We start from the raw sequence: 21,604 nt of genomic DNA, 5'->3' as shown, positions 1-21,604 counted from the left end.
TCCACTTAGCAAACAAACTTTCCTTGGCCCAAGAGAGGTAGGTGCCCTTTCATGCCCCAAACAGCACCACCTTAAATATTTCCTACTTCAGTTCAGTGTCCTCCAAACTACCCTTATTTTCCCTAATTTTGTTATTGGCATTTAACAATGACCGTGATTTGTGCACAAATTGACAAACTCATTGTTATGAGCACTACAATCAGATTAGGAACATGTACATTGAGGAATATGACCTATCCATATGATAGCCTCATACGTTATAACTTCAGATATTATTCTATGAAATGCAACACTGCTCCCACCAAGAGTAATTTGCTTCTACTCCTTTTCCATAGGCGAATAGGAGTTTAAAACCCTTGAGTGAAGTACTTGAATTGAATCTGGCATAGCTTGGCCAATAACGCCTGCTCCAGTTATTCCATTTGTAGTTCTAGCCAGTGCCCATTATCTAAAGGACAGAGCTATCCTACTCGAGTAGACTTAAGGGTCATTGTTAACGTTATCTTAAACAAGTCTTTATATTGTCGTGCCACATAAGAGGATTGTAGGAATGACCTTTCTCAGGCGTATCTTAAATCTTTGAAGAGTGGGTTAATCTCATCCTTTCAAGATGTTCTATTTGCCCCGGCATCTGCAAGATTTATGGTATTTTTAAAAAAATTAGCAGGACGGGTTTTGCTATAATATGGATGTGATCTTAAGCAGGGTAGTGTGTTATGTTCGTTTTGTAAGTGAATTTTGTATATGTGCCAGATGTGACTAATATTTTCAACTCTTGTACGTCAGGCCTGTTGAATTTAACTGCTATCAACAGTATTGTTTGCAATAAATAAATTTGTGTTAGACCAATATTGGAATTGCATCAGCTCTGTTTGACTTTCCAAATAAAGAACTGTTAACTGAATCTTTTGTTGTATATTCTGCATATTAGTAGAATTAAGTTTAATTCCTGCAAGTAATATTTCAGTGCCCATAAAAACACTTCAAATGAGTATTTTCATTTGCTGAATTAGACATTTTTGGAGCACTGGCAAACCCACTATTGACATTTTCGGTAAATGGTGAATTGTATCTGCGGACCGGAGGTGAAAATTATGCTTTGCTTCCTTCGTTTTTATTTGACAGCAGCCAATTCTGAGTACCATCACATAACTATCTTTCCCATGAATCTTAGGGAAAGAGAAATAGAACATTTTCCAATCAACACAGGGTAAGTCTCCTCAGAGTCCATTTTCTGTGTTCAGGCCCCCTCTTTCTTCTTTAATCTACAGAGGTAAGTGCCTCCTCAGCTCTATGCATGTTTTTAGGCCATTACATTGTTTTGGGGGCTTTGTTTTGTGTTTGCTAACCTTTTCTCCCACTTGCTTTGCAAAGGGTTACACAGGATCGCGATTCAGCGTTGCTCATTCGGTGCTGGTATTATAATACTTTTGCGGACGTGTGTGCATTTTCAAAGGGGTCCTCCACACACACTAGAGGGTGCGTTTTTCGTCTATTGGGACCAAAGAGTCCCTGGTAAACACCACGTTTGTGGTGCAGAATTCAGTTGTTTCTGCTGGTATGGCTGCCTCTTGAACCTTGTAAACTCTCTGCAAATCACTTCAGCCCGCACCTTTTGGAAGGATTACGTCCCCACTGGGGTCTGTGTAAGCAAGTCTGCCTCTGTTAGCATGTGGATGCTCCCAACAGTGGTATGTACTGCTCTTCGGACTCCTAAGCCCAAATGCTATTGCAATTGACGCCGTATTATTGGCAGGTTCAGCACCTGCTTTCACACCGTGGGGACATCCCAGACGCTCTGCCCCTATTAACAAAGGGCTTTATGCCCTAGGGATTACCCCTCTGGAGAGCATTTGATCTCCAGTCGCTGTTTACCGTGCCCAAAATGCTGCAGAGCCCGCAGCTGCCTTATAAAGTATACTGAGTCTTCTTGGCCATAATAATGCACCACTCTGGCCGAAGAGTGAAATCCTACACATTTCTCCTCTGATGAAGAGTTTTGCGATGCTGTGGACACGTCTTTCCACCAGGGATGGCCTAAGCTGTAGCATCTATAGAGCACAAGCTCATGATAATGGCGCTTCAGTAGTCTACTGCTTCTTGCCTAATGGACCCTTCGCCCCATGCACAAGATCCCGCACTGCGGGCAGCTATGCCTGTTAATCTCTCACAAAAGATAGGGGCTTTAATGCATTTGATCCTTTAAAGAGAGTGTTCCTATTCCAGCCATTGCTCACAGACGTCCCAGTCACAAGCTTCGACTCATTCCCCCCCCCCCCCCCTAACCCCTCCAGGGTTCTTTCAGGGGTTGCCTCACCCCAGTCTGTGAACGCATTCTCTCCTCTCCTTCACAGGTTGAATCCCAGGCAGAGGATTCTCGTAGGGATTCTGATGGAGACTCGAGCCCCTTTTGGCCATGGCGTCCATCCCCAGAACTGGATGTATCCCTACCACAATCTCACCCCACGGGCACCTCAGATATGCTGAACCCCCGATGAGTTGATGCACCCCCGATGAGTGGATGCACCCTTGTTCCTCCGAGTGGGCTCCAGCAGCCAAAGTGATGAACTATGTCGTAGGACAGCTTAGAAAGTTGCTAGAAAAGAGACCCGAGTACCCCTCCCGGCAGAATGCCCCCACCCTTCCCTGGAATGCAAAGTAGCCTTAACCAGCTAAATAGATGCGAGGATGGCTACCTTAGGCAAGTGTATCAAAGATCCTAAGAAGGGTATATATTGTTCCTGGCGCTTATGCCAGGACAAATTACTGGATGTGGCAGGCCCTGTTACTAAGATCCTCGATATGGTGGAGGAAGCGAAACAGTCTGGTTCTCCTATTTCCCCGGACTCTCTCCAAATGGGCACAGCATGCAATATGTTCCTGGGCAATGCTAATTGCTCCCTGTCCACCGAATACCGATGATCCCTACAAATAAAAGTAGATCCCAAGCTGGGAGATCTTGCTTCATCTGAAGCGGGCCCTGTGACACCAGGGGGACCCGTCAGAGACCTCTTTGTGAAAGAACTGTGCAAGTTTGTGGGAAAAAGTTACGTCCCTGGAGAAGGCCCAAGTTTCGTTGAAACTCATTTTTCACCCTCAGATTTTCTCCGGGGCTGGTCGAGGTAGAGGGCGCTCTGCCTGCTGCACGGCCTCCATCCACCCCTCCAGAGGTCAAGGCTGTCAACGTGGTCAATAGCAAGACCAATAAAAGTACAGCAATTTCTACCCGTCCAGAGAACCTTGCCATAGGAGCGGTAGAGGAGGATCATGTGGAAACATCCATTCCACTGACTCCGGTAAATGTTCTCCCTTCTTCCCACCTAAGAGTGGGAGGTTGCTTGGCTCAGTGCTCAAACAGAAAAGCCTCACATAGAACGCATGGGTCCTACAAACCATTATGGGTTTCCATATCGAATTCTTCGTTACCCCGGGACAAAGGCAACTTCCTCAACCTCTCAGGTTATCGGAACAAGACTATGCCGTGATATTCCAGGAGGTGGAGGAACTGCTATCCAAAGGGGCGGTTAATCGTACCTCCCTTCCTCCCAGGGGATTTGTGTGCAACCTATTTCTAGTGGACAGGAGGGTCCAGAGAGTTCTTCAATTCATCTGGATGGCCAAACTTACGAGTTTGCTTCCCTGCCCTTCTATCTATCATTTGCGCCTTGGTGCTTCACCCAGGTTTTGAGACCAACCATGGAACAGTTGCCATCCCAAGGGATACAGCCGATATTCTACCTGGACGATATCCTTATTATGGATCAGTGCTGGGAGAACCTCTGGACACATTTTCAAACATTGCAGCTGTTGGGAACTCTGGGGTTTTGTCATCAACACGAAGCAGTCGATGCCCTTTCAAACGACTACCTTTCTAGGGCTTGTCATAGATTCTCGCCAGCCTACTCTGAGCCTTCCGACAAAGTGGCAAAAAAATCAGGCATGAGCTCCCCAAGACACTTGTGAAAGAACGAACCGCCTTGAGGCAAGTAGCATGGCAGGTGGGCCTCTTTTCCTTGTCAATTCAGGCAATTTTTGAGTCCTCTACACTACAGGGCCCTTCAACGCATGAAGGCGCAACATCTCTTCTGACGGTTCAGTTGAGACAGGAGGTAGACGAAGAAATTAGGTGGTGGCACTCGCACATGGAGTCGTAGAATGGGAGAGTGATCTTCGGTTCGCGCCCGGACATCATTATCGAGTCGGGCGCCAGCAGAGAGGGCCGGAGTGCTTGCACTGCCAAGTTATCAATGGGGAGGAAAGTGGTCCTCTCAAAATCGACAGTTCCACATCAACTATCTGAAACTCCTGGCAGGTTCATTCGCAGGACCTGCTGGACCAAAGATAAGACTCAATGCTGCGTGTTGTTGAAGATGGACAACGTGTCAAGCTGTCTGTTATATCTGTCACCTAAGCGGGACACGTTCGAGGATGTTGGTGAAACTGTCCACGGGTTTTGTCACACTATTGTCTGGACCGGAACATCTCATTAGTCGTGGAACATTTCCCCAGGAAGGCAAATGTGGTAGACCATAATTACAGATATTTCCAAGACTCGAGGCTACGGAAACTTCCGGTTGATTTTAAAAGCCAATCACAAGAGATGGGGTCCTTTCTCTGTGAACCTGTATGCTTCTCAGGTGGATCACCCGTTGGAGAGATTCTTCCGCTGGAGACCGGATCCCATGGCAGGGCAAAGAATGCATCCCCCAGGATTGGAATTGGGAGAAGGAATACGCATCTCTCCCATTCATTACGATCTTTCTCCTGTCGGCACAGACGAGGTGGGCAATCAAAAAGGAGTTAAAGGGGGAAAAAATATACAGGGGAGGCCGCCCCCCCACTCAAACAGATTCCAACAATAGAAGGCCCCACCTAAATTGCACCTATCTAGACTCGTACGTAGGATCTGACAATAGTATTTTCACCTTGTCCTCTTAGTGTGTTGATTTTCACTACTATGCTTCATCGTGGTGCCCTTTCAACACTTAACAAACTGTCATCACAGGTCTATACTAACTCGTGAAGAAATGTGTTGTGTAAAGAGAGAGTACCTCACGGTAGCAACACCCGAGGGGGTAACTGACCAATAATTGCCAGTCTACCCACTTCTCTCTTTTTTTGTGTGCGGGAAAAGATATACAAAAAGAACTAATGTGCTCCCTTTTAACAAAACTCATATAGTGAAGAAAAAAGCGGACACCGTAAAGTGTGCCCACTGCACTGACCACTAATGTGCTCTCAGAACCCCAGTGAAAACCCCCAAAAATAAAGTTTTCAGAATTCTCACTTATTAAAACCGGGTGACGCTTACTGGCCATCCAATTTTATTCCTGGCTGAAAGCATTCCCGCTTAAAAATGGTTACCAATACACCACAGATGAGGTGCCAATTGGCAGATCTTGTGGTAATAACCCTGATCTAGAGATCGCAAGTCTAATATTCAGTTCTTCTGGAACTCTGTTAGTGTTACCCAGTCCTTCTTCTGGATCCCCAAGGGAACCCTCACCCTCTGTTATCGTGGGTCACTTGTTTCATATGGTGTGGAAGATTATTGGAAACAATGGAAAGTCCCAGGACTTTCGTGGAAAGCTCAGTGCCTCTTATCAAAGGCATGAGCAGACGGCACCACCAAGACATCTCGCTCAACATGGTCGAAATGGTTGGGTTGGTGTCTCCGGAGAGACTTGGATCCCATGGGATCAAGAGTTGTTTCAGTTCTGAATTTCTTGTCATCCCTGGCATCCAAAGGTATGGCTTATAGATCTGTGAGCACTTTCCGTTCAGCTATATCTGCTGGACATCCCCCTATTGATGGCTATCAAGTTGGGAAACATTCTTTAGTCTGTAACTTTGAGAGGTTTACCCCGTTCACTTCTGCCAGAACCAAGGTATTCAGTTCTTTGGGATGTGAATGTTGTCCTCCACCTTTTTTCTCTCTTGGAAAAGTATTAAATACCTTTCCACAAAAGAACTTTCGGGAAAACTGACTATGCTGCTGTGCCTTATCTCCTGAAGGGGTGTTTCCTATGTTAAAGCACAAGAGATTACAGATGGTGTTTACCCCGGAAGGGAATACTTTTCATGTGTCTAGACGCAGAAAGTGCCATTCACGGCTAATCTCTCAGCCGCCATGTGATGACCATCTACAATTTTGTGTTGTGAGGTGTATTACACCATTCGAGCCCATGACTAAGAAGTTCACGCCTCCTGGTGAATGACAACTTCTCATTGGCTTGCGGAAAGCGTTCCATGCAATTTCTTCCCGTACCATTGCTAGATGAGTTAAATGGATAATGCAGGAGGCTGGAACTGACATTTCTAAATTTGGTGCTCATTCTGTTAGAGGGGCCCTGGTGTCGAAAGCCTTCTCTCTGGGGGCTAGATTGGAGGACATTTTTAATTCGCCAGATTGGTCCTCAGATTCTACCTTTTTTAAAAGGTTTTATTTAAAACCAGTGGTAAATATGGCCTCCCTCATCGATAGAAAGCTTGAACAAGCATACGCTTGCACCACAGATCCTGACATAGAATGAAAAATGTCCTAGCTAACGTAACGGAAAGCTTGAATTCTATTAAGAACACAACGGCAAGGATTATCTCACCCTGGAGTTACTCTAGGTCCCACCCAGTATAGTGGGGACACATTAAAAATGTTTTCCTGAACAGTGTATGGTAGGAAGTATCAATTTCTCTAGGAATTTTGCAATCAGTTGTTTCTGGTATGTGATTATGAACAGTATTGATGATATGGAGTAGTATTGGTTAATCTTACTGTGTATAGTTAATCTTACTGTATATAGACATGCTGGAATTTAACGGAGGTCAGATTAGTTTCAAGAAATGGATTTATTCTCCAGGGAATGAATCAATCATACAGGAATAACTTCGGAGAATGAATGGACCTTGGTCACGGAAAGGAAGAGGGGACGTGAACATAGGGAAAGGTCTATGAGGGGAATTACCTTGTGTTGATTGGACAAAGTTCTATTTCTCTTTCACCAAGGTTCATGGGAAAGAGAGTTTTTTGATAGTATTGTGAAATGGCTGCTGTAAAATGAAAGCGAGGAAAGCAAAGTATAATCCTCGCCTCCGTATCCTCCATAGAATTGAAACTTTGTTACGTTAGGACTTTTTTCATTACGTTCGGAGTCTAGGAAGGTGCACTTTATCACAAATGCTTCTGGTCATCATACTGGTGATCCTAAGGACTCGGAATCTTGAAGTTGCAAAGGTCACGTGTCATTTGTTTTGGAGAATCTATCTTCTACATCAGATGGAGCTATTGCCTGCCTTGTGTCCTTGGTCCCATGCCTTCCTGTTAGACACTTTTGAAGCACACTGAAGTTGAGTGTACTGTAAACATGAATTTTCCGTTTAACTTATTCTTTTTTAAACATTCAGAGGAATGTCCAAGGCCAAGAGGTCTCAAGGGGATGTCTTATGCCTCTCCTAAAGCTTATTTAGAATTAATGAACTGAAAATATATGAAACTGACAAAAAATAATACAATAAACTCATAAAAAAACCTGCTAAATAAAATGAAAACACAATATGCAAGCCGGTTGTTTACAAAAAATAAAAATGTTATAAAGGTCTTAGATTGCTTATCTTATAGGAGTGCCATGCAGTGTAAATATAGGGGTTGATCGCACCACAGCTCTTGGCAGTGCACAGGAGACTAACATGTTAGAGGGATCTACACACACCGAAACATCTTGGTAGCGCAAATGTGACCACAAGTGGAGCTCAGGTACAACGAGGTATTGAGCACCATGAGCGGTGTAAGGTAGCTAAAGGGAATACTTTGCAGGTAAGACTGGCGGCAAAGTGGGGCAGATGGAGTTGCATTTCTCCAAGAAGAAGAGAAAGAGAAAGTCTTACAGCGAGATGAGAAATCAAAATACAGGAAGAGCTTCCAGTAGTATTTGTTAAAAATAATGTAAGCAGTCTGGAGTAATCCCCCGATAGCACTTATGTCAATTAGTAATATAATAATATTGATTGAATTTTGTTTCTTTCAAGAAACTTGGTTGTACCTTCCATTACAGTGTGTTTATTTCCATCCCCGATTGAATGTGGTTTGTTACTAGACTGTTTTTCTGCTTTTTTTCAGGTCACATGTTCATCTGCAGATAGAGAAGCTTTGCTTTTCAAAATGTTCACCTCAGTCTCTCAGAATGAGTTGGTGTGCGCTTGAGCAGTAATGCCTCAGATGCTTTCAGAAAATAGCTGCTAATTTCCTTTTTGTGTATTAGTCATGTCCTGCCCCACATGACCATCACTGCACTTGAATACCTGTTGTATGACAAATGTCCACATAGTACAGATATAAGAATTCCGTATTCTCGTTTCATTCCGGCAGGTAAAGTTAACAATTTTCATAGTTGGTAAGATTTGTGGAGAGACATTTCCATAAAGGTAATTTATTCCCAAGTTTAGAGTTTCCTCGTTGGGCATTTCTTTTCTTCCTCTTGGTGTAGTTATGCTAGTGCTATTGACCACTAGCCTGTCCTCCAAGACCGCAGTCCCAGTTAATCTTGACTGGGTTGCCAGTGAATTGAGAATTACGAATGCGCGAGGAGGCATTAGTGTTGAAAAACAAAACGAATGCACAAGCTTTATTTTTCCCTGCTTTGCAATAGCTTGAGAACAGTCCCCGCTCTGTAAATATGATGGTGCTGGAAGGTATGCCAACTGGGTTTCCCTCGTTGTCTTTTTTTATTTTTCCACATTACTGCAGTGTGAGCTCCTCATAGTGATCATCTCTTAGCACACACCATACTAATAATATTCTTCCTTTATGTTGCAGGCACTTCCCAGGGTCTTCTCAGCTGGCCTGGATATCACAGAGATGTGTGGAAAGAGTGCTGAGCACTATGCAGCGTTCTGGAGAGCCGTGCAGGAGTTTTGGCTGAAGCTCTACGCCTCCAACATGGTCACCATCGCTGCCATTAATGCAAGTGGCTTTCACGGTTTCTGAAATTTACAATGCATGTTGTTGTAGTTAAGGGCCTTGTGGGTTGTCCTGATTTGGGAAACAGCCTTTACTCTGAAGTTCTTACTCTATTACATTTTACACGCAATTTTTGCATCGTAAAGACTGCTGGCACGCAAGTATTTACAAGACAACCATGCTTTTGAGGGTAATTAAAAGGGGTTTGGGGGTGGTCTCGCCCCCCCTCCCATTTATAAGATGTTCAAATAGTACCGAACTTTTAACCGAAAAAGGATATTAATTTAATATATTAACATTTAATGTATAATTTTAGAACAATAGGTGGCAGTGTTCGACTAACAGGATTTTTTAGTAACAGTAAGCGTGGTAAAAGTATGCGTTGTAGAGGAATGCATGATGAAGGTGTTTCTAATGTGAGTGAATGTGAATGCGTGACAGTTTTATGCGTTGTGAAATCGGCGATGTAAAGATATACGTGGTGAAGGAAGGCATGTTAATGTCATACAAGCCCTGATTGCAGAAACTTCTGATAGTTAGTAAACGGTACTGTGGAGATGGGAGAGATCTACACTTAAGCCAGAGCAAATGAGCAATTCTGGGTTCTAGACATGATTTGTATACCCTTGTTCTCATGGCCTAGTCTAGAGCGGTACTTGTTTTACCGCTTTGTAGCTGGTATATTTTTAGGGCTCGGCATCGAGCCCTATTGCAGTTGAGTTAGCTCTCAAGGGAGGACAGAGCGGTGCACGAGCCGACCAGGCTTTGTGGACGCGCTTAGCAGGCCGGCCGAAGGCAGCACACATACAGAGACAGACGCGCAAACACAAAAACACACACACGTACACACGCACACACACACACACACACCCTCCCTCTCTGCCGCGCCCCCTCTACCCCCACTCACCGGGCTCTTTCCCTCTGCAGGGGGTCAGTCACGGCAGCAGGCAGACTCGGTGTCTTCTCCCGGCGATCTTCAGCTGATGTGCACGCTCACGCTGCGTCTCGTGCGCGCCCACCACGCTGTTTCGCGCCCGTTTTTGTTGCTTTTCTGTTTTTAGCAGTCTCGTTTTAGCTCACCCTTCACCTTTTGCACCATGTCTTTCCCTTCATCTCCTTTCTCCTGCGTTGATGTTTCCGGCGTTCATGCATTATACTAACCCCCTCGCCCCGCCCTCGTCCACACAACAGAACCCCCTCCTGTGCGCCGCCGCACGGCCACGCGCATTCCATGTCCTGCACCCGGTGTTCAAACAAATGTATTTGAAGAAAGACTTGGTGAACAATAATACACTGACAATCGCATAGCATTCAATTATGACCAGCACCTTGAACTGCCAGTTAACAGGGCATGTGTTAGCACTGCTTGCCGCCACCTTTGAGATGACACGGCTCTAGCAGTGATAGTTGAATACAGAATTATTCACTTGTACCGAGAGGCAGCAGCACCTTCATGGTCTTAATCCGAACCCAGGCTGCTTGAAGAACGCCATGCCTCCGAGCTCGGGCTGTCAGCAGCACTGCGGAGGCTCGCCTTCCCGCGCCGGCAGGCTGTGATTTACTCCACTGGAGGAGCCCGTCTCTCCTCTGCTCCTGTTGTAGTCCTGCTTTGAGGCACGTGGAGGCAGGAGTGCAGCCGGTGGCCCCATCTTACCAGTGCGCGTTATCTGCTGCGGAGGGAGGCGCTTTTATAGGCACTCTCCGTGCTCGCTCGGCCTGCAGTCTCCTGCAAAAGCGCCCTCCTGGGCAGGCACAAAAGAGGAGATGCATACACCCCGTTTATTTAAAAGCTGATGAAAGGGGACAGCTCTTGTCGATGCATGTTGGACAGGCCGCATGGTCGGGCTGCCCCCCTCCCCGCAATGGGACCTGGACCCTGGCTCCCCCTGCATCCCCAGCCAGAGTCCCCGACGACCACCCGAAGTACACTGCAATCCCTCACCCACAAGACACCAGCTCCGGACCCAGCTGGCCCGGGTCACCATCCACACCACGGCCTCGGCCCAGCCGCCATCTTGGGGCACTGCAGCACGAGGCCGCGTGGCCTCAACTCGACCCTCACCCGGGGCCCGGCCGGGCCCGACATCGAGGCACCAACCTCCCCCCAGGAGGCAGAGTGACCACTTGGCGAGTCAATGGGAGAAAGGAATCGTCAACGGCTCTCCTCCGCCAGGTGTCGATCACCCCCGGCCGCCTGGGCGCTGGCTCCGCCCCTGCTGAGTGTCTGGACTCCCTCATCCCGGACCTCCCGGCCCCCCAGGCGCGAGGGTCCGGACATCAAAGGGGACCAGACCTATAACTGGGGCAGGGCCAGACCAGGAAGCCAGTTGTATCCTGGAGTCGAGAGACCCGAGAAGAACTCATCCGTGACTGGCCTGCTGGCGCTGCCGCGGCCCCCTGCCTCGTGAAACCATCATCTGGGCCTGCTGGCGCTGCCGCGGCCCTCTGCCTCGTGAAACCATCATCTTGGCCTGCTGGCGCTGCCGCGGCCCTCTGCCTCGTGAAACCATCGTCTTGGCCTGCTGGCGCTGCCGCGGCCCTCTGCCTCGTGAAACCATCGACTTGGCCTGCTGGCGCTGCCGCGGCCCTCTGCCTTGTGAGACTATCAGCTTGGCCTGCTGGCGCTGCCGCGGCCCTCTGCCTCGTGAAACCATCGTCTTGGCCTGCTGGCGCTGCCGCGGCCCTCTGCCTCGTGAAACCATCGACTTGGCCTGCTGGCGCTGCCGCGGCCCTCTGCCTTGTGAGACTATCAGCTTGGCCTGCTGGCGCTGCCGCGGCCCGATCCACAGACACTCCAGCTCGAGGATTGTGAGCTCGCCTCTTACCACTACCCGTACCGATCCGGCACCAAGACTGTCCCGCTACCCCCTTTTCCCTACAAAGACTAGAAGTGAGAGGACCCCCGGGTCCGAGATATCCTGTATCGCTGTTATCCTTGCCTTACGAACCTTATATAAAGTATTGAACTCGACTTGGTGTGGTGCCTGTTTGTGGGGAGGGAGGTACTTGTCTGTACGATCGCCGGAGACGGTCCCCCTCGGGGATCTCTCCCTCAGTACCCGGCCGACCCTCAGGGTCCCCGTCTAACATTGGTGGCCAGCGACGGGATCCGAACCTACGCATAATCGTACAGAAAGTCACTCGACCCACGGCACACGACCACCATGACAACAGAGAGCGGAACAACGGAAAAATTCCAGATGGAAAAATTGGAAGACTACAACCACCGAGAACTGAAGCAATATTGCATGGAACTTGGTCTCCCAACCACAGGTCTGAGCACGAAGGAAGACTTCAAACGAGCCCTAGAAGCTTGGGCGGAAACGGGTACGGCCGTACCCCGAACACAAACAACCGAGACGAGCCCCGCACCAACTGAAGAAAGAAGAGCGGGTCTCTCCCTGGAAGAGATCCGAGAAAGAGAAAAAAGCAGACTCCACGAGTTAGAACTAGCCCGACTTCGCTTGGATGGGGAACTCAAGCTGGCGGAACAAAAAATAACTCTGGAACACTTACGGCTCCGAGAGGAGCGAGAAGAGAAGCAAAAACAGAGAGAGCTAGAGGAAAAGAAACTAGCGTACGAACATGAGCGCAATCTCAAAGAACTGGAGATCCAGAAACAGAATAAAGACCTCGGGCTCCCCGAACGACCGACCCTGCCTGCCTCTACCGAGCCCAAGGTTCACATCCCCAAAGATGTCATCCGGGAATACCACAAGAACGATGATATACAGCAGTGGTTTAAAGCCTATGAGGTGGCAATGACCTCCCACCGGATTCCCCGAAGCGACTGGGGAGCCGGATTATGGGGGAGGTTTGTCAACGAAGGGCGGGACGCCCTGCTGCAACTCCCGGACCAGCTGATGACATCCTACGACCACATGAAGGCCGCCCTCCTCACTCGATACGGGCTCACACCTGAGATGTACCGCCAACGGTTCCGCGACTGCAAACGGATTCCGGGTACAACCTGGGTGGAGTACGTGAACTTCTTTAGCCGAGCCTTCGAGGGGTGGATCAAGGGCAACAAAGTGACCACCTACGAACAACTCTTTGACCTTATCGTATGGGAGCACCTGTCGAACAACTGCTTCGTGGAGCTCCGCCAACACCTCTTGGACAGTAAGCTAACCGAACCTCGACAACTCGCCGCCGAAGCCGACCGGTGGGAAAGCACCCGAGTTGGCCGGAACGGACCCAGCGAATCATCCAGACCGTACCCAGGGCCCCATCGCCCCCGAGGAGGAGGAGGAGGCCAGAGTCGGGGGAGAGACCCCGGCCCCTCGTCACCCCCCAGGAGCCCATCGACCCCGGTCGGCCGAGGAAGCCCTGCCATCCGGGCCGGTTTTCGGGCCCACGTTATGTGCCACAGATGCCTGCGACCCGGCCACTACGCCAGTGATCCCAACTGCCCAAAGAATCCGAACACTACCCCCCGCCAGGTCGCAGCGGCCGCCCTAGGGGAAGAACTAATCCCGGAAGACCAAGAAGAGTACGAGACCGACCCCTCTGAATGGGCTCCCGCCGCCATGGCCCTGGCCTGCTTAGGGGAGAGAGAGATGATTCCGCGGGCCCCCCTTCCCGCCAACACGCAGAAGTACAGTCAATGGGTCAACATTAATGGCCGCCGGGCGGGAGCCCTCCGCGACACCGGGGCCAGTGTAACGGCGGTCCGACGCCATCTCGTCACTCCAGACCAAATCCTGCCGAACATTCTCTGCCCTGTCCGCTCAGCAGACAATTCCGAAAGCCTGTGCCACATGGCCTGCGTCCCCTTCGAGTGGGGAGGAGTAACGGGGATGTTAAAGGTGGCTGTCCGCGATGATGCCCCCGTGGATTGCCTCCTAGGAAACGACCTCGAAAGTTCTCCCTGGGCAGCTGTCGAACGGAGGGAACACCTGGGGATGCTCGGCCTCCCCGAATGGGTCTGCGTCACGACCCGGTCCATGACCGCCCGCGCGGTCCCCAGTCTAGAAGAGCCCGAGTGGCCGGAACCTCCTCCCGCGCTCATCCCAGAGGAGGCCGCCCCAGAAGCCAGCCCCTCGACCCAAACAGAAGAAGGATCCGACCAGCTTCGGGACGTCCCTGACCTGGCACAATGGCGTCAGGAGGGAGGCCCCACTCAGGAACAATTCCGGGCCGAACAGAAAACATGCCCCTCTCTCGAAGGACTCCGGCAGCAAGCCCTGGCCCAGAGCACAGGGGATACCTCGGGGGCCCACTGGATCTACTGGGACCAAGACCTGCTCTACAGCGAGCAGAAAATTGCAGAACTAGGAGCCAGTCGGGTGCTGGTGGTGCCCCTTCGCTTCCGAGACTTCCTCCTGAACTTAGCCCACGATGTCCCCCTTGCCGGACACCTGGGACAGGATAAAACCTACGACCGCCTGGTGACCCATTTTTTCTGGCCCCAAATGCGAAAGGATGTCACCAACCACTGCAAGGCCTGCCCCACCTGCCAGGCCAGCGGAAAAAGTGGCCGAAAAATCAAAGCACCTTTACAACCCTTTCCGGTCGTCACCACCCCGTTTGAACGAGTGGGAATAGACATTGTGGGGCCCCTCGACCCTCGAACAGCCCAAGGACACCGGTTCATCCTGGTCCTAGTAGACCACGCCACCCGCTATCCCGAGGCCATCCCTCTTCGGACTGTGACGGCCCCCGTGGTGGGCCGAGCTCTGATGGGGATCTTCTCCCGGGTGGGGTTCCCCCGGGAGGTCGTCAGTGACAGGGGCACGAACTTTATCTCCAAATATATGAAGTCTCTCTGGCAACAATGCGGGGTCACCTACAAATTCACGACCCCCTATCACCCGCAAGGAAACGGACTGGTTGAGAGGTTCAACCGCACCCTCAAAGGAATGATTATGGGCCTAGAAGAACCCCTTCGACGCCAGTGGGACGTGCTACTTCCATGCCTCCTGTTTGCCTATCGGGAGGTCCCGCAGAAATCCCTCGGTTTCAGCCCATTTGAACTCCTGTACGGGCACCCCGTCCGGGGCCCCCTCAGCCTAGTCAAGGAAGGTTGGGAGCAGCCCCCCCAGAAGACTCCCCCGGACATCTACAGGTACCTCCTGGCTCTCCGCAACCAGACCCGGCGGTTCCGAGACACCGCCAAAGCCAATCTCGAGGCCAGTCAGGAGGACATGAAGAGGTGGTACGATCAGCACACGTCCTCCATTGAGTTCGAACCAGGACAACAGGTCTGGGTGATGTCCCCGGTTGAACCCTGCGCACTCCAAGACAGATGGTCCGGGCCCTTCAAGGTGATCGAACGCAAGGGGCCCGTCACCTATTTAATCGACATGGAGACTGCCCGGAACCCCCTACGGGTCCTCCATGCCAACAGGCTCAAACCCCATTTTGTGCGATCCGAACTCAGCCTCCTGATGGCTACCGATAATGGGACAGAAGAAGACTCCGAACCCCTTCCGGACTTACTGAGGGTCCTCGAACGGGATGGCTCAGTGGAAGGGGTCCAGCTCTCCGAGGCCCTGTCCCCGGAGCAACGCCAAGACTGCCACACGCTCCTGAGGCGGTTCGCCTCCCTGTTCTCCCTCACCCCCGGAGTCACCCCCTGGTGCCTTCACGATGTGGACACCGGGGACAGCCCTCCTATTCGACACCGGGCGTACCGCGTACCCGATCGGGTGCGCGGCTGCATCCAGACCGAGGTGTCCAAAATGCTGACCCTGGGAGTGATCGAACCCTCAGACAGCCCCTGGGCGAGCCCAGTCGTCCTGGTTCCCAAAGCGGCCGCCCCGGGCGTTGCCCCTGAGCTCCGGTTCTGCGTGGACTATCGGGGGCTGAATGCAGTTACCAGGACCGACGCTCATCCCATCCCCCGGGCAGATGAGCTAATTGACCGGATGGGGGCCGCCCGCTACCTGAGCATCTTCGACCTAACAGCGGGCTACTGGCAGATCGCCCTCACCCCTAGGGCCCAAGAACGTTCCGCCTTCTCTACCCCGGACGGGCACTACCACTTTAAAGTAATGCCCTTCGGCATGAAAAACGCCCCGGCAACGTTCCAACGGCTGGTAAACCAGGTACTGGCGGGCCTGGAAGACTTCAGCGCCGCCTACCTGGACGACATTGCTGTGTACAGCCACCAGTGGACCGACCACCTCCGCCACCTGCGGGAGGTTCTACACGCCCTCCAGCAAGCCGGGCTCACCATCAAGGCCAGCAAGTGCCAGGTTGGCCAAGGGTCCGTGACCTACCTGGGACACCAAGTGGGAAGCGGGCTGGTGGCCCCTCTCCAACTCAAGATTGCTGCCATCCAGGCCTGGCAACCCCCTACGACCCAGACGGAGGTCCGGGCCTTCCTGGGGCTCACCGGATACTACCGGCGGTTCGTGAAGGACTATGGCAGCATCATGGGGCCCCTCACAGAGCTCACCTCCAAGAAGGGCCCCAAAACCGTCAACTGGACCCCGGACTGCCAATCGGCCTTCGAGAAACTAAAGGCCGCCATGTGCACGGCCCCCGTGCTCCAGGCTCCCGACTACAGCCGGGAATTCATTGTGCAGACGGACGCCTCCGATCATGGTGTGGGGGCCGTCCTCTCCCAACTCAACGCCGAAGGGGTCGACCAACCAGTGGCCTACATCAGCAGACGCCTGCTGCCCCGAGAACAGCGCTGGAGCACCATTGAGAGGGAGGCCTTCGCCGTAGTCTGGGCACTCAAGAAGCTCCGGCCCTACCTCTTCGGCACCCACTTCCGGGTGCAAACAGACCACCGACCCCTGCAATGGCTGATGCAAATGCGGGGGGAGAACCCGAAGCTGTTGCGCTGGTCCATCTCCCTGCAGGGGATGGACTTCACGGTAGAACATCGTCCAGGCCAGGACCACGCCAACGCCGACGGCCTGTCACGCTTTTTCCGCCTCAGCGAGGAGAGTCCCCAGGAAGATGGCTGACTCTCCCCGCCTTCAGCTGGGGGGGACGCATGTTGGACAGGCCGCATGGTCGGGCTGCCCCCCTCCCCGCAATGGGACCTGGACCCTGGCTCCCCCTGCATCCCCAGCCAGAGTCCCCGACGACCACCCGAAGTACACTGCAATCCCTCACCCACAAGACACCAGCTCCGGACCCAGCTGGCCCGGGTCACCATCCACACCACGGCCTCGGCCCAGCCGCCATCTTGGGGCACTGCAGCACGAGGCCGCGTGGCCTCAACTCGACCCTCACCCGGGGCCCGGCCGGGCCCGACATCGAGGCACCAACCTCCCCCCAGGAGGCAGAGTGACCACTTGGCGAGTCAATGGGAGAAAGGAATCGTCAACGGCTCTCCTCCGCCAGGTGTCGATCACCCCCGGCCGCCTGGGCGCTGGCTCCGCCCCCTGCTGGGTGTCTGGACTCCCTCATCCCGGACCTCCCGGCCCCCCAGGCGCGAGGGTCCGGACATCAAAGGGGACCAGACCTATAACTGGGGCAGGGCCAGACCAGGAAGCCAGTTGTATCCTGGAGTCGAGAGACCCGAGAAGAACTCATCCGTGACTGGCCTGCTGGCGCTGCCGCGGCCCCCTGCCTCGTGAAACCATCATCTGGGCCTGCTGGCGCTGCCGCGGCCCTCTGCCTCGTGAAACCATCATCTTGGCCTGCTGGCGCTGCCGCGGCCCTCTGCCTCGTGAAACCATCGTCTTGGCCTGCTGGCGCTGCCGCGGCCCTCTGCCTCGTGAAACCATCGACTTGGCCTGCTGGCGCTGCCGCGGCCCTCTGCCTTGTGAGACTATCAGCTTGGCCTGCTGGCGCTGCCGCGGCCCTCTGCCTCGTGAAACCATCGTCTTGGCCTGCTGGCGCTGCCGCGGCCCTCTGCCTCGTGAAACCATCGACTTGGCCTGCTGGCGCTGCCGCGGCCCTCTGCCTTGTGAGACTATCAGCTTGGCCTGCTGGCGCTGCCGCGGCCCGATCCACAGACACTCCAGCTCGAGGATTGTGAGCTCGCCTCTTACCACTACCCGTACCGATCCGGCACCAAGACTGTCCCGCTACCCCCTTTTCCCTACAAAGACTAGAAGTGAGAGGACCCCCGGGTCCGAGATATCCTGTATCGCTGTTATCCTTGCCTTACGAACCTTATATAAAGTATTGAACTCGACTTGGTGTGGTGCCTGTTTGTGGGGAGGGAGGTACTTGTCTGTACGATCGCCGGAGACGGTCCCCCTCGGGGATCTCTCCCTCAGTACCCGGCCGACCCTCAGGGTCCCCGTCTAACAATGCTGTCAATCAAAGACGTAATAGAATAGATGCATTCATGCTGGAACATGCCAAGGTCCTTTCTTTGAGTGTGTCACCGCGCCACAAACTCCCTCTTTTGCTTTACGTGAGATGTTTGCGAAGGACACCCAGACACTCCTAAAACTGACTAAATGCAGGCATATCTGGATGTAACGCACCGAGCCTACTACAGAAGACAAACTTTCCCCTCCCTCCTTCCTTTTCTCCCACTCATTTCTTTCTCTTTTAATCTTTCCAACTTTCTTTCCTTCCATCTCCCTTCTTTCCCTCCTCCTATGCCTTATGTTTTTCCTTCCATTCTTCTTCTTTCATCCTTTTAATTTCCATTTTCTTTCTACATTCCCTCCTTCCTTCCCTCACTCTTCCTGGCATAATTTCCTCTCTCCCTATTTGTATCCTTTCTTCAGTCCTTATTTCGCTTGCTATCTTTTTCTATCATCTTTGACTTTACTCCTTTAACTGATTCTGTCACTTTCATCCTTCATGTGTGCCCCCTTCTTTTCTACCTCCTTGTGATTCTTTACCCTCGTTTTTTCCTTGCTTTTTTTACCCCATTTCCTCACTCCTTCCTTGCATATCTCCTTCCTTGAGTCCTTCAATTCTTCCTTAAATCCCTATCTTCTTTCCGTCTTCCCTCCTTTCTTGCACATCCAGTATTTTATTTCAGCTCGTTCTTCCTTTTTAGGTCTCGGCAGCGAGACCTATTGTTGTTAAAATGCCTCCCAAGGGAGACAGACAGGTGCACAAGCCGCTTAGGGTATGTGGACGCGCTGTGCAGAGTTGTGAGTGCAGAGTTGTGAGTGCAGAGTTGTGAGTGCAGAGTTGTGAGTGCAGAGTTGTGAGTGCAGAGTTGTGAGTGCAGAGTTGTGAGTGCAGAGTTGTGAGTGCAGAGTTGTGAGTGCAGAGTTGTGAGTGCAGAGTTGTGAGTGCAGAGTGCAGAGTTGTGAGTGCAGAGTGCAGAGTGCAGAGTGCAGAGTGCAGAGTGGTGAGTGCAGAGTGCAGAGTGGTGAGTGCAGAGTGCAGAGCAGTGAGTGCAGAGTGCAGAGCAGTGAGTGCAGAGTGCAGAGCAGTGAGTGCAGAGTGCAGAGCAGTGAGTGCCGAGTGCAGAGCAGTGAGTGCCGAGTGCAGAGCAGTGAGTGCCGAGTGCAGAGCAGTGAGTGCCGAGTGCAGAGCTGTGAGTGCCGAGTGCAGAGCTGTGAGTGCCGAGTGCAGAGCTGTGAGTGCCGAGTGCAGAGCTGTGAGTGCCGAGTGCAGAGTGCAGAGCTGTGAGTGCAGAGTGCAGAGCTGTGAGTGCAGAGTGCAGAGCTGTGAGTGCAGCGTGCAGAGTGCAGAGCTGTGAGTGCAGAGTGCAGAGTGCAGAGCTGTGAGTGCAGAGTGCAGAGCTGTGAGTGCAGAGTGCAGAGCTGTGAGTGCAGCGTGCAGAGCTGTGAGTGCAGCGTGCAGAGCTGTGAGTGCAGCGTGCAGAGCTGTGAGTGCAGAGCTGTGAGTGCAGCGTGCAGAGCTGTGAGTGCAGCGTGCAGAGCTGTGAGTGCAGCGTGCAGAGCTGTGAGTGCAGCGTGCAGAGCTGTGAGTGCAGCGTGCAGAGCAGTGAGTGCAGCGTGCAGAGCTGTGAGTGCAGCGTGCAGAGCTGTGAGTGCAGCGTGCAGAGCTGTGAGTGCAGCGTGCAGAGCTGTGAGTGCAGCGTGCAGAGCTGTGAGTGCAGAGCAGTGAGTGCAGAGTGCAGAGCAGTGAGTGCAGAGTGCAGAGCAGTGAGTGCCGAGTGCAGAGCAGTGAGTGCCGAGTGCAGAGCTGTGAGTGCAGAGTGAAGAGTTGTGAGTGCAGAGTTGTGAGTGCAGAGTGCAGAGTGCAGAGTTGTGAGTGCAGAGTGCAGAGTGCAGAGTGCAGAGCTGTGAGTGCAGAGTGCAGAGCTGTGAGTGCAGAGTGCAGAGCTGTGAGTGCAGAGTGCAGAGCTGTGAGTGCAGAGTGCAGAGTGCAGAGCTGTGAGTGCAGAGTGCAGAGCTGTGAGTGCAGAGTGCAGAGCTGTGAGTGCAGAGTGCAGAGCTGTGAGTGCAGAGTGCAGAGCTGTGAGTGCAGCGTGCAGAGCTGTGAGTGCAGCGTGCAGAGCTGTGAGTGCAGCGTGCAGAGCTGTGAGTGCAGCGTGCAGAGCTGTGAGTGCAGCGTGCAGAGCTGTGAGTGCAGCGTGCAGAGCTGTGAGTGCAGCGTGCAGAGCTGTGAGTGCAGCGTGCAGAGCTGTGAGTGCAGCGTGCAGAGCTGTGAGTGCAGCGTGCAGAGCTGTGAGTGCAGCGTGCAGAGCTGTGAGTGCAGCGTGCAGAGCTGTGAGTGCAGCGTGCAGAGCTGTGAGTGCAGCGTGCAGAGCTGTGAGTGCAGAGCTGTGAGTGCAGAGTGCAGAGCAGTGAGTGCAGAGTGCAGAGTGCAGAGTGCAGAGCTGTGAGTGCAGAGTGCAGAGCTGTGAGTGCAGAGTGCAGAGCTGTGAGTGCAGAGTGCAGAGCTGTGAGTGCAGCGTGCAGAGTGCAGAGCTGTGAGTGCAGAGTGCAGAGCTGTGAGTGCAGAGTGCAGAGCTGTGAGTGCAGAGTGCAGAGCTGTGAGTGCAGAGTGCAGAGCTGTGAGTGCAGCGTGCAGAGTGCAGAGCTGTGAGTGCAGAGTGCAGAGCAGTGAGTGCAGAGTGCAGAGTGCAGAGTGCAGAGCTGTGAGTGCAGAGTGCAGAGCTGTGAGTGCAGAGTGCAGAGCTGTGAGTGCAGAGTGCAGAGCTGTGAGTGCAGAGTGCAGAGCTGTGAGTGCAGAGTGCAGAGCTGTGAGTGCAGAGTGCAGAGCTGTGAGTGCAGAGTGCAGAGCTGTGAGTGCAGCGTGCAGAGCTGTGAGTGCAGCGTGCAGAGCTGTGAGTGCAGCGTGCAGAGCTGTGAGTGCAGCGTGCAGAGCTGTGAGTGCAGCGTGCAGAGCTGTGAGTGCAGCGTGCAGAGCAGTGAGTGCAGCGTGCAGAGCAGTGAGTGCAGCGTGCAGAGCAGTGAGTGCAGCGTGCAGAGCTGTGAGTGCAGCGTGCAGAGCTGTGAGTGCAGCGTGCAGAGCTGTGAGTGCAGCGTGCAGAGCTGTGAGTGCAGCGTGCAGAGCTGTGAGTGCAGAGCAGTGAGTGCCGAGTGCAGAGCAGTGAGTGCCGAGTGCAGAGCAGTGAGTGCCGAGTGCAGAGCAGTGAGTGCCGAGTGCAGAGCTGTGAGTGCAGAGTGAAGAGTTGTGAGTGCAGAGTTGTGAGTGCAGAGTTGTGAGTGCAGAGTGCAGAGTGCAGAGCAGTGAGTGCAGAGTGCAGAGCAGTGAGTGCAGAGTGCAGAGCAGTGAGTGCAGAGCAGTGAGTGCCGAGTGCAGAGCAGTGAGTGCCGAGTGCAGAGCTGTGAGTGCCGAGTGCAGAGCTGTGAGTGC

The 21,604-nt window shown here is 52.6% G+C and overlaps 1 protein-coding gene across 1 annotated transcript in view; it reads left to right on the top strand.

The window, feature by feature from the left end:
- The window catches only part of ECI1 (enoyl-CoA delta isomerase 1), a 113,307-nt gene that overhangs the window by 25,048 nt on the left and 66,655 nt on the right, over nt 1–21,604 (top strand). Inside the window, exon 4 of the mRNA XM_078663119.1 lies at nt 8,810–8,956. Coding sequence (XP_078519245.1) covers nt 8,810–8,956 — 147 coding nt within the window. The remainder of the gene's footprint in view (nt 1–8,809; nt 8,957–21,604) is intronic.

This window comes from Lissotriton helveticus, chromosome 10 (assembly GCF_964261635.1).
Source record: "Lissotriton helveticus chromosome 10, aLisHel1.1, whole genome shotgun sequence".
Lineage (NCBI taxonomy): Eukaryota > Metazoa > Chordata > Amphibia > Caudata > Salamandridae > Lissotriton > Lissotriton helveticus.
This window is presented reverse-complemented; position numbering and strand designations above follow the sequence as displayed.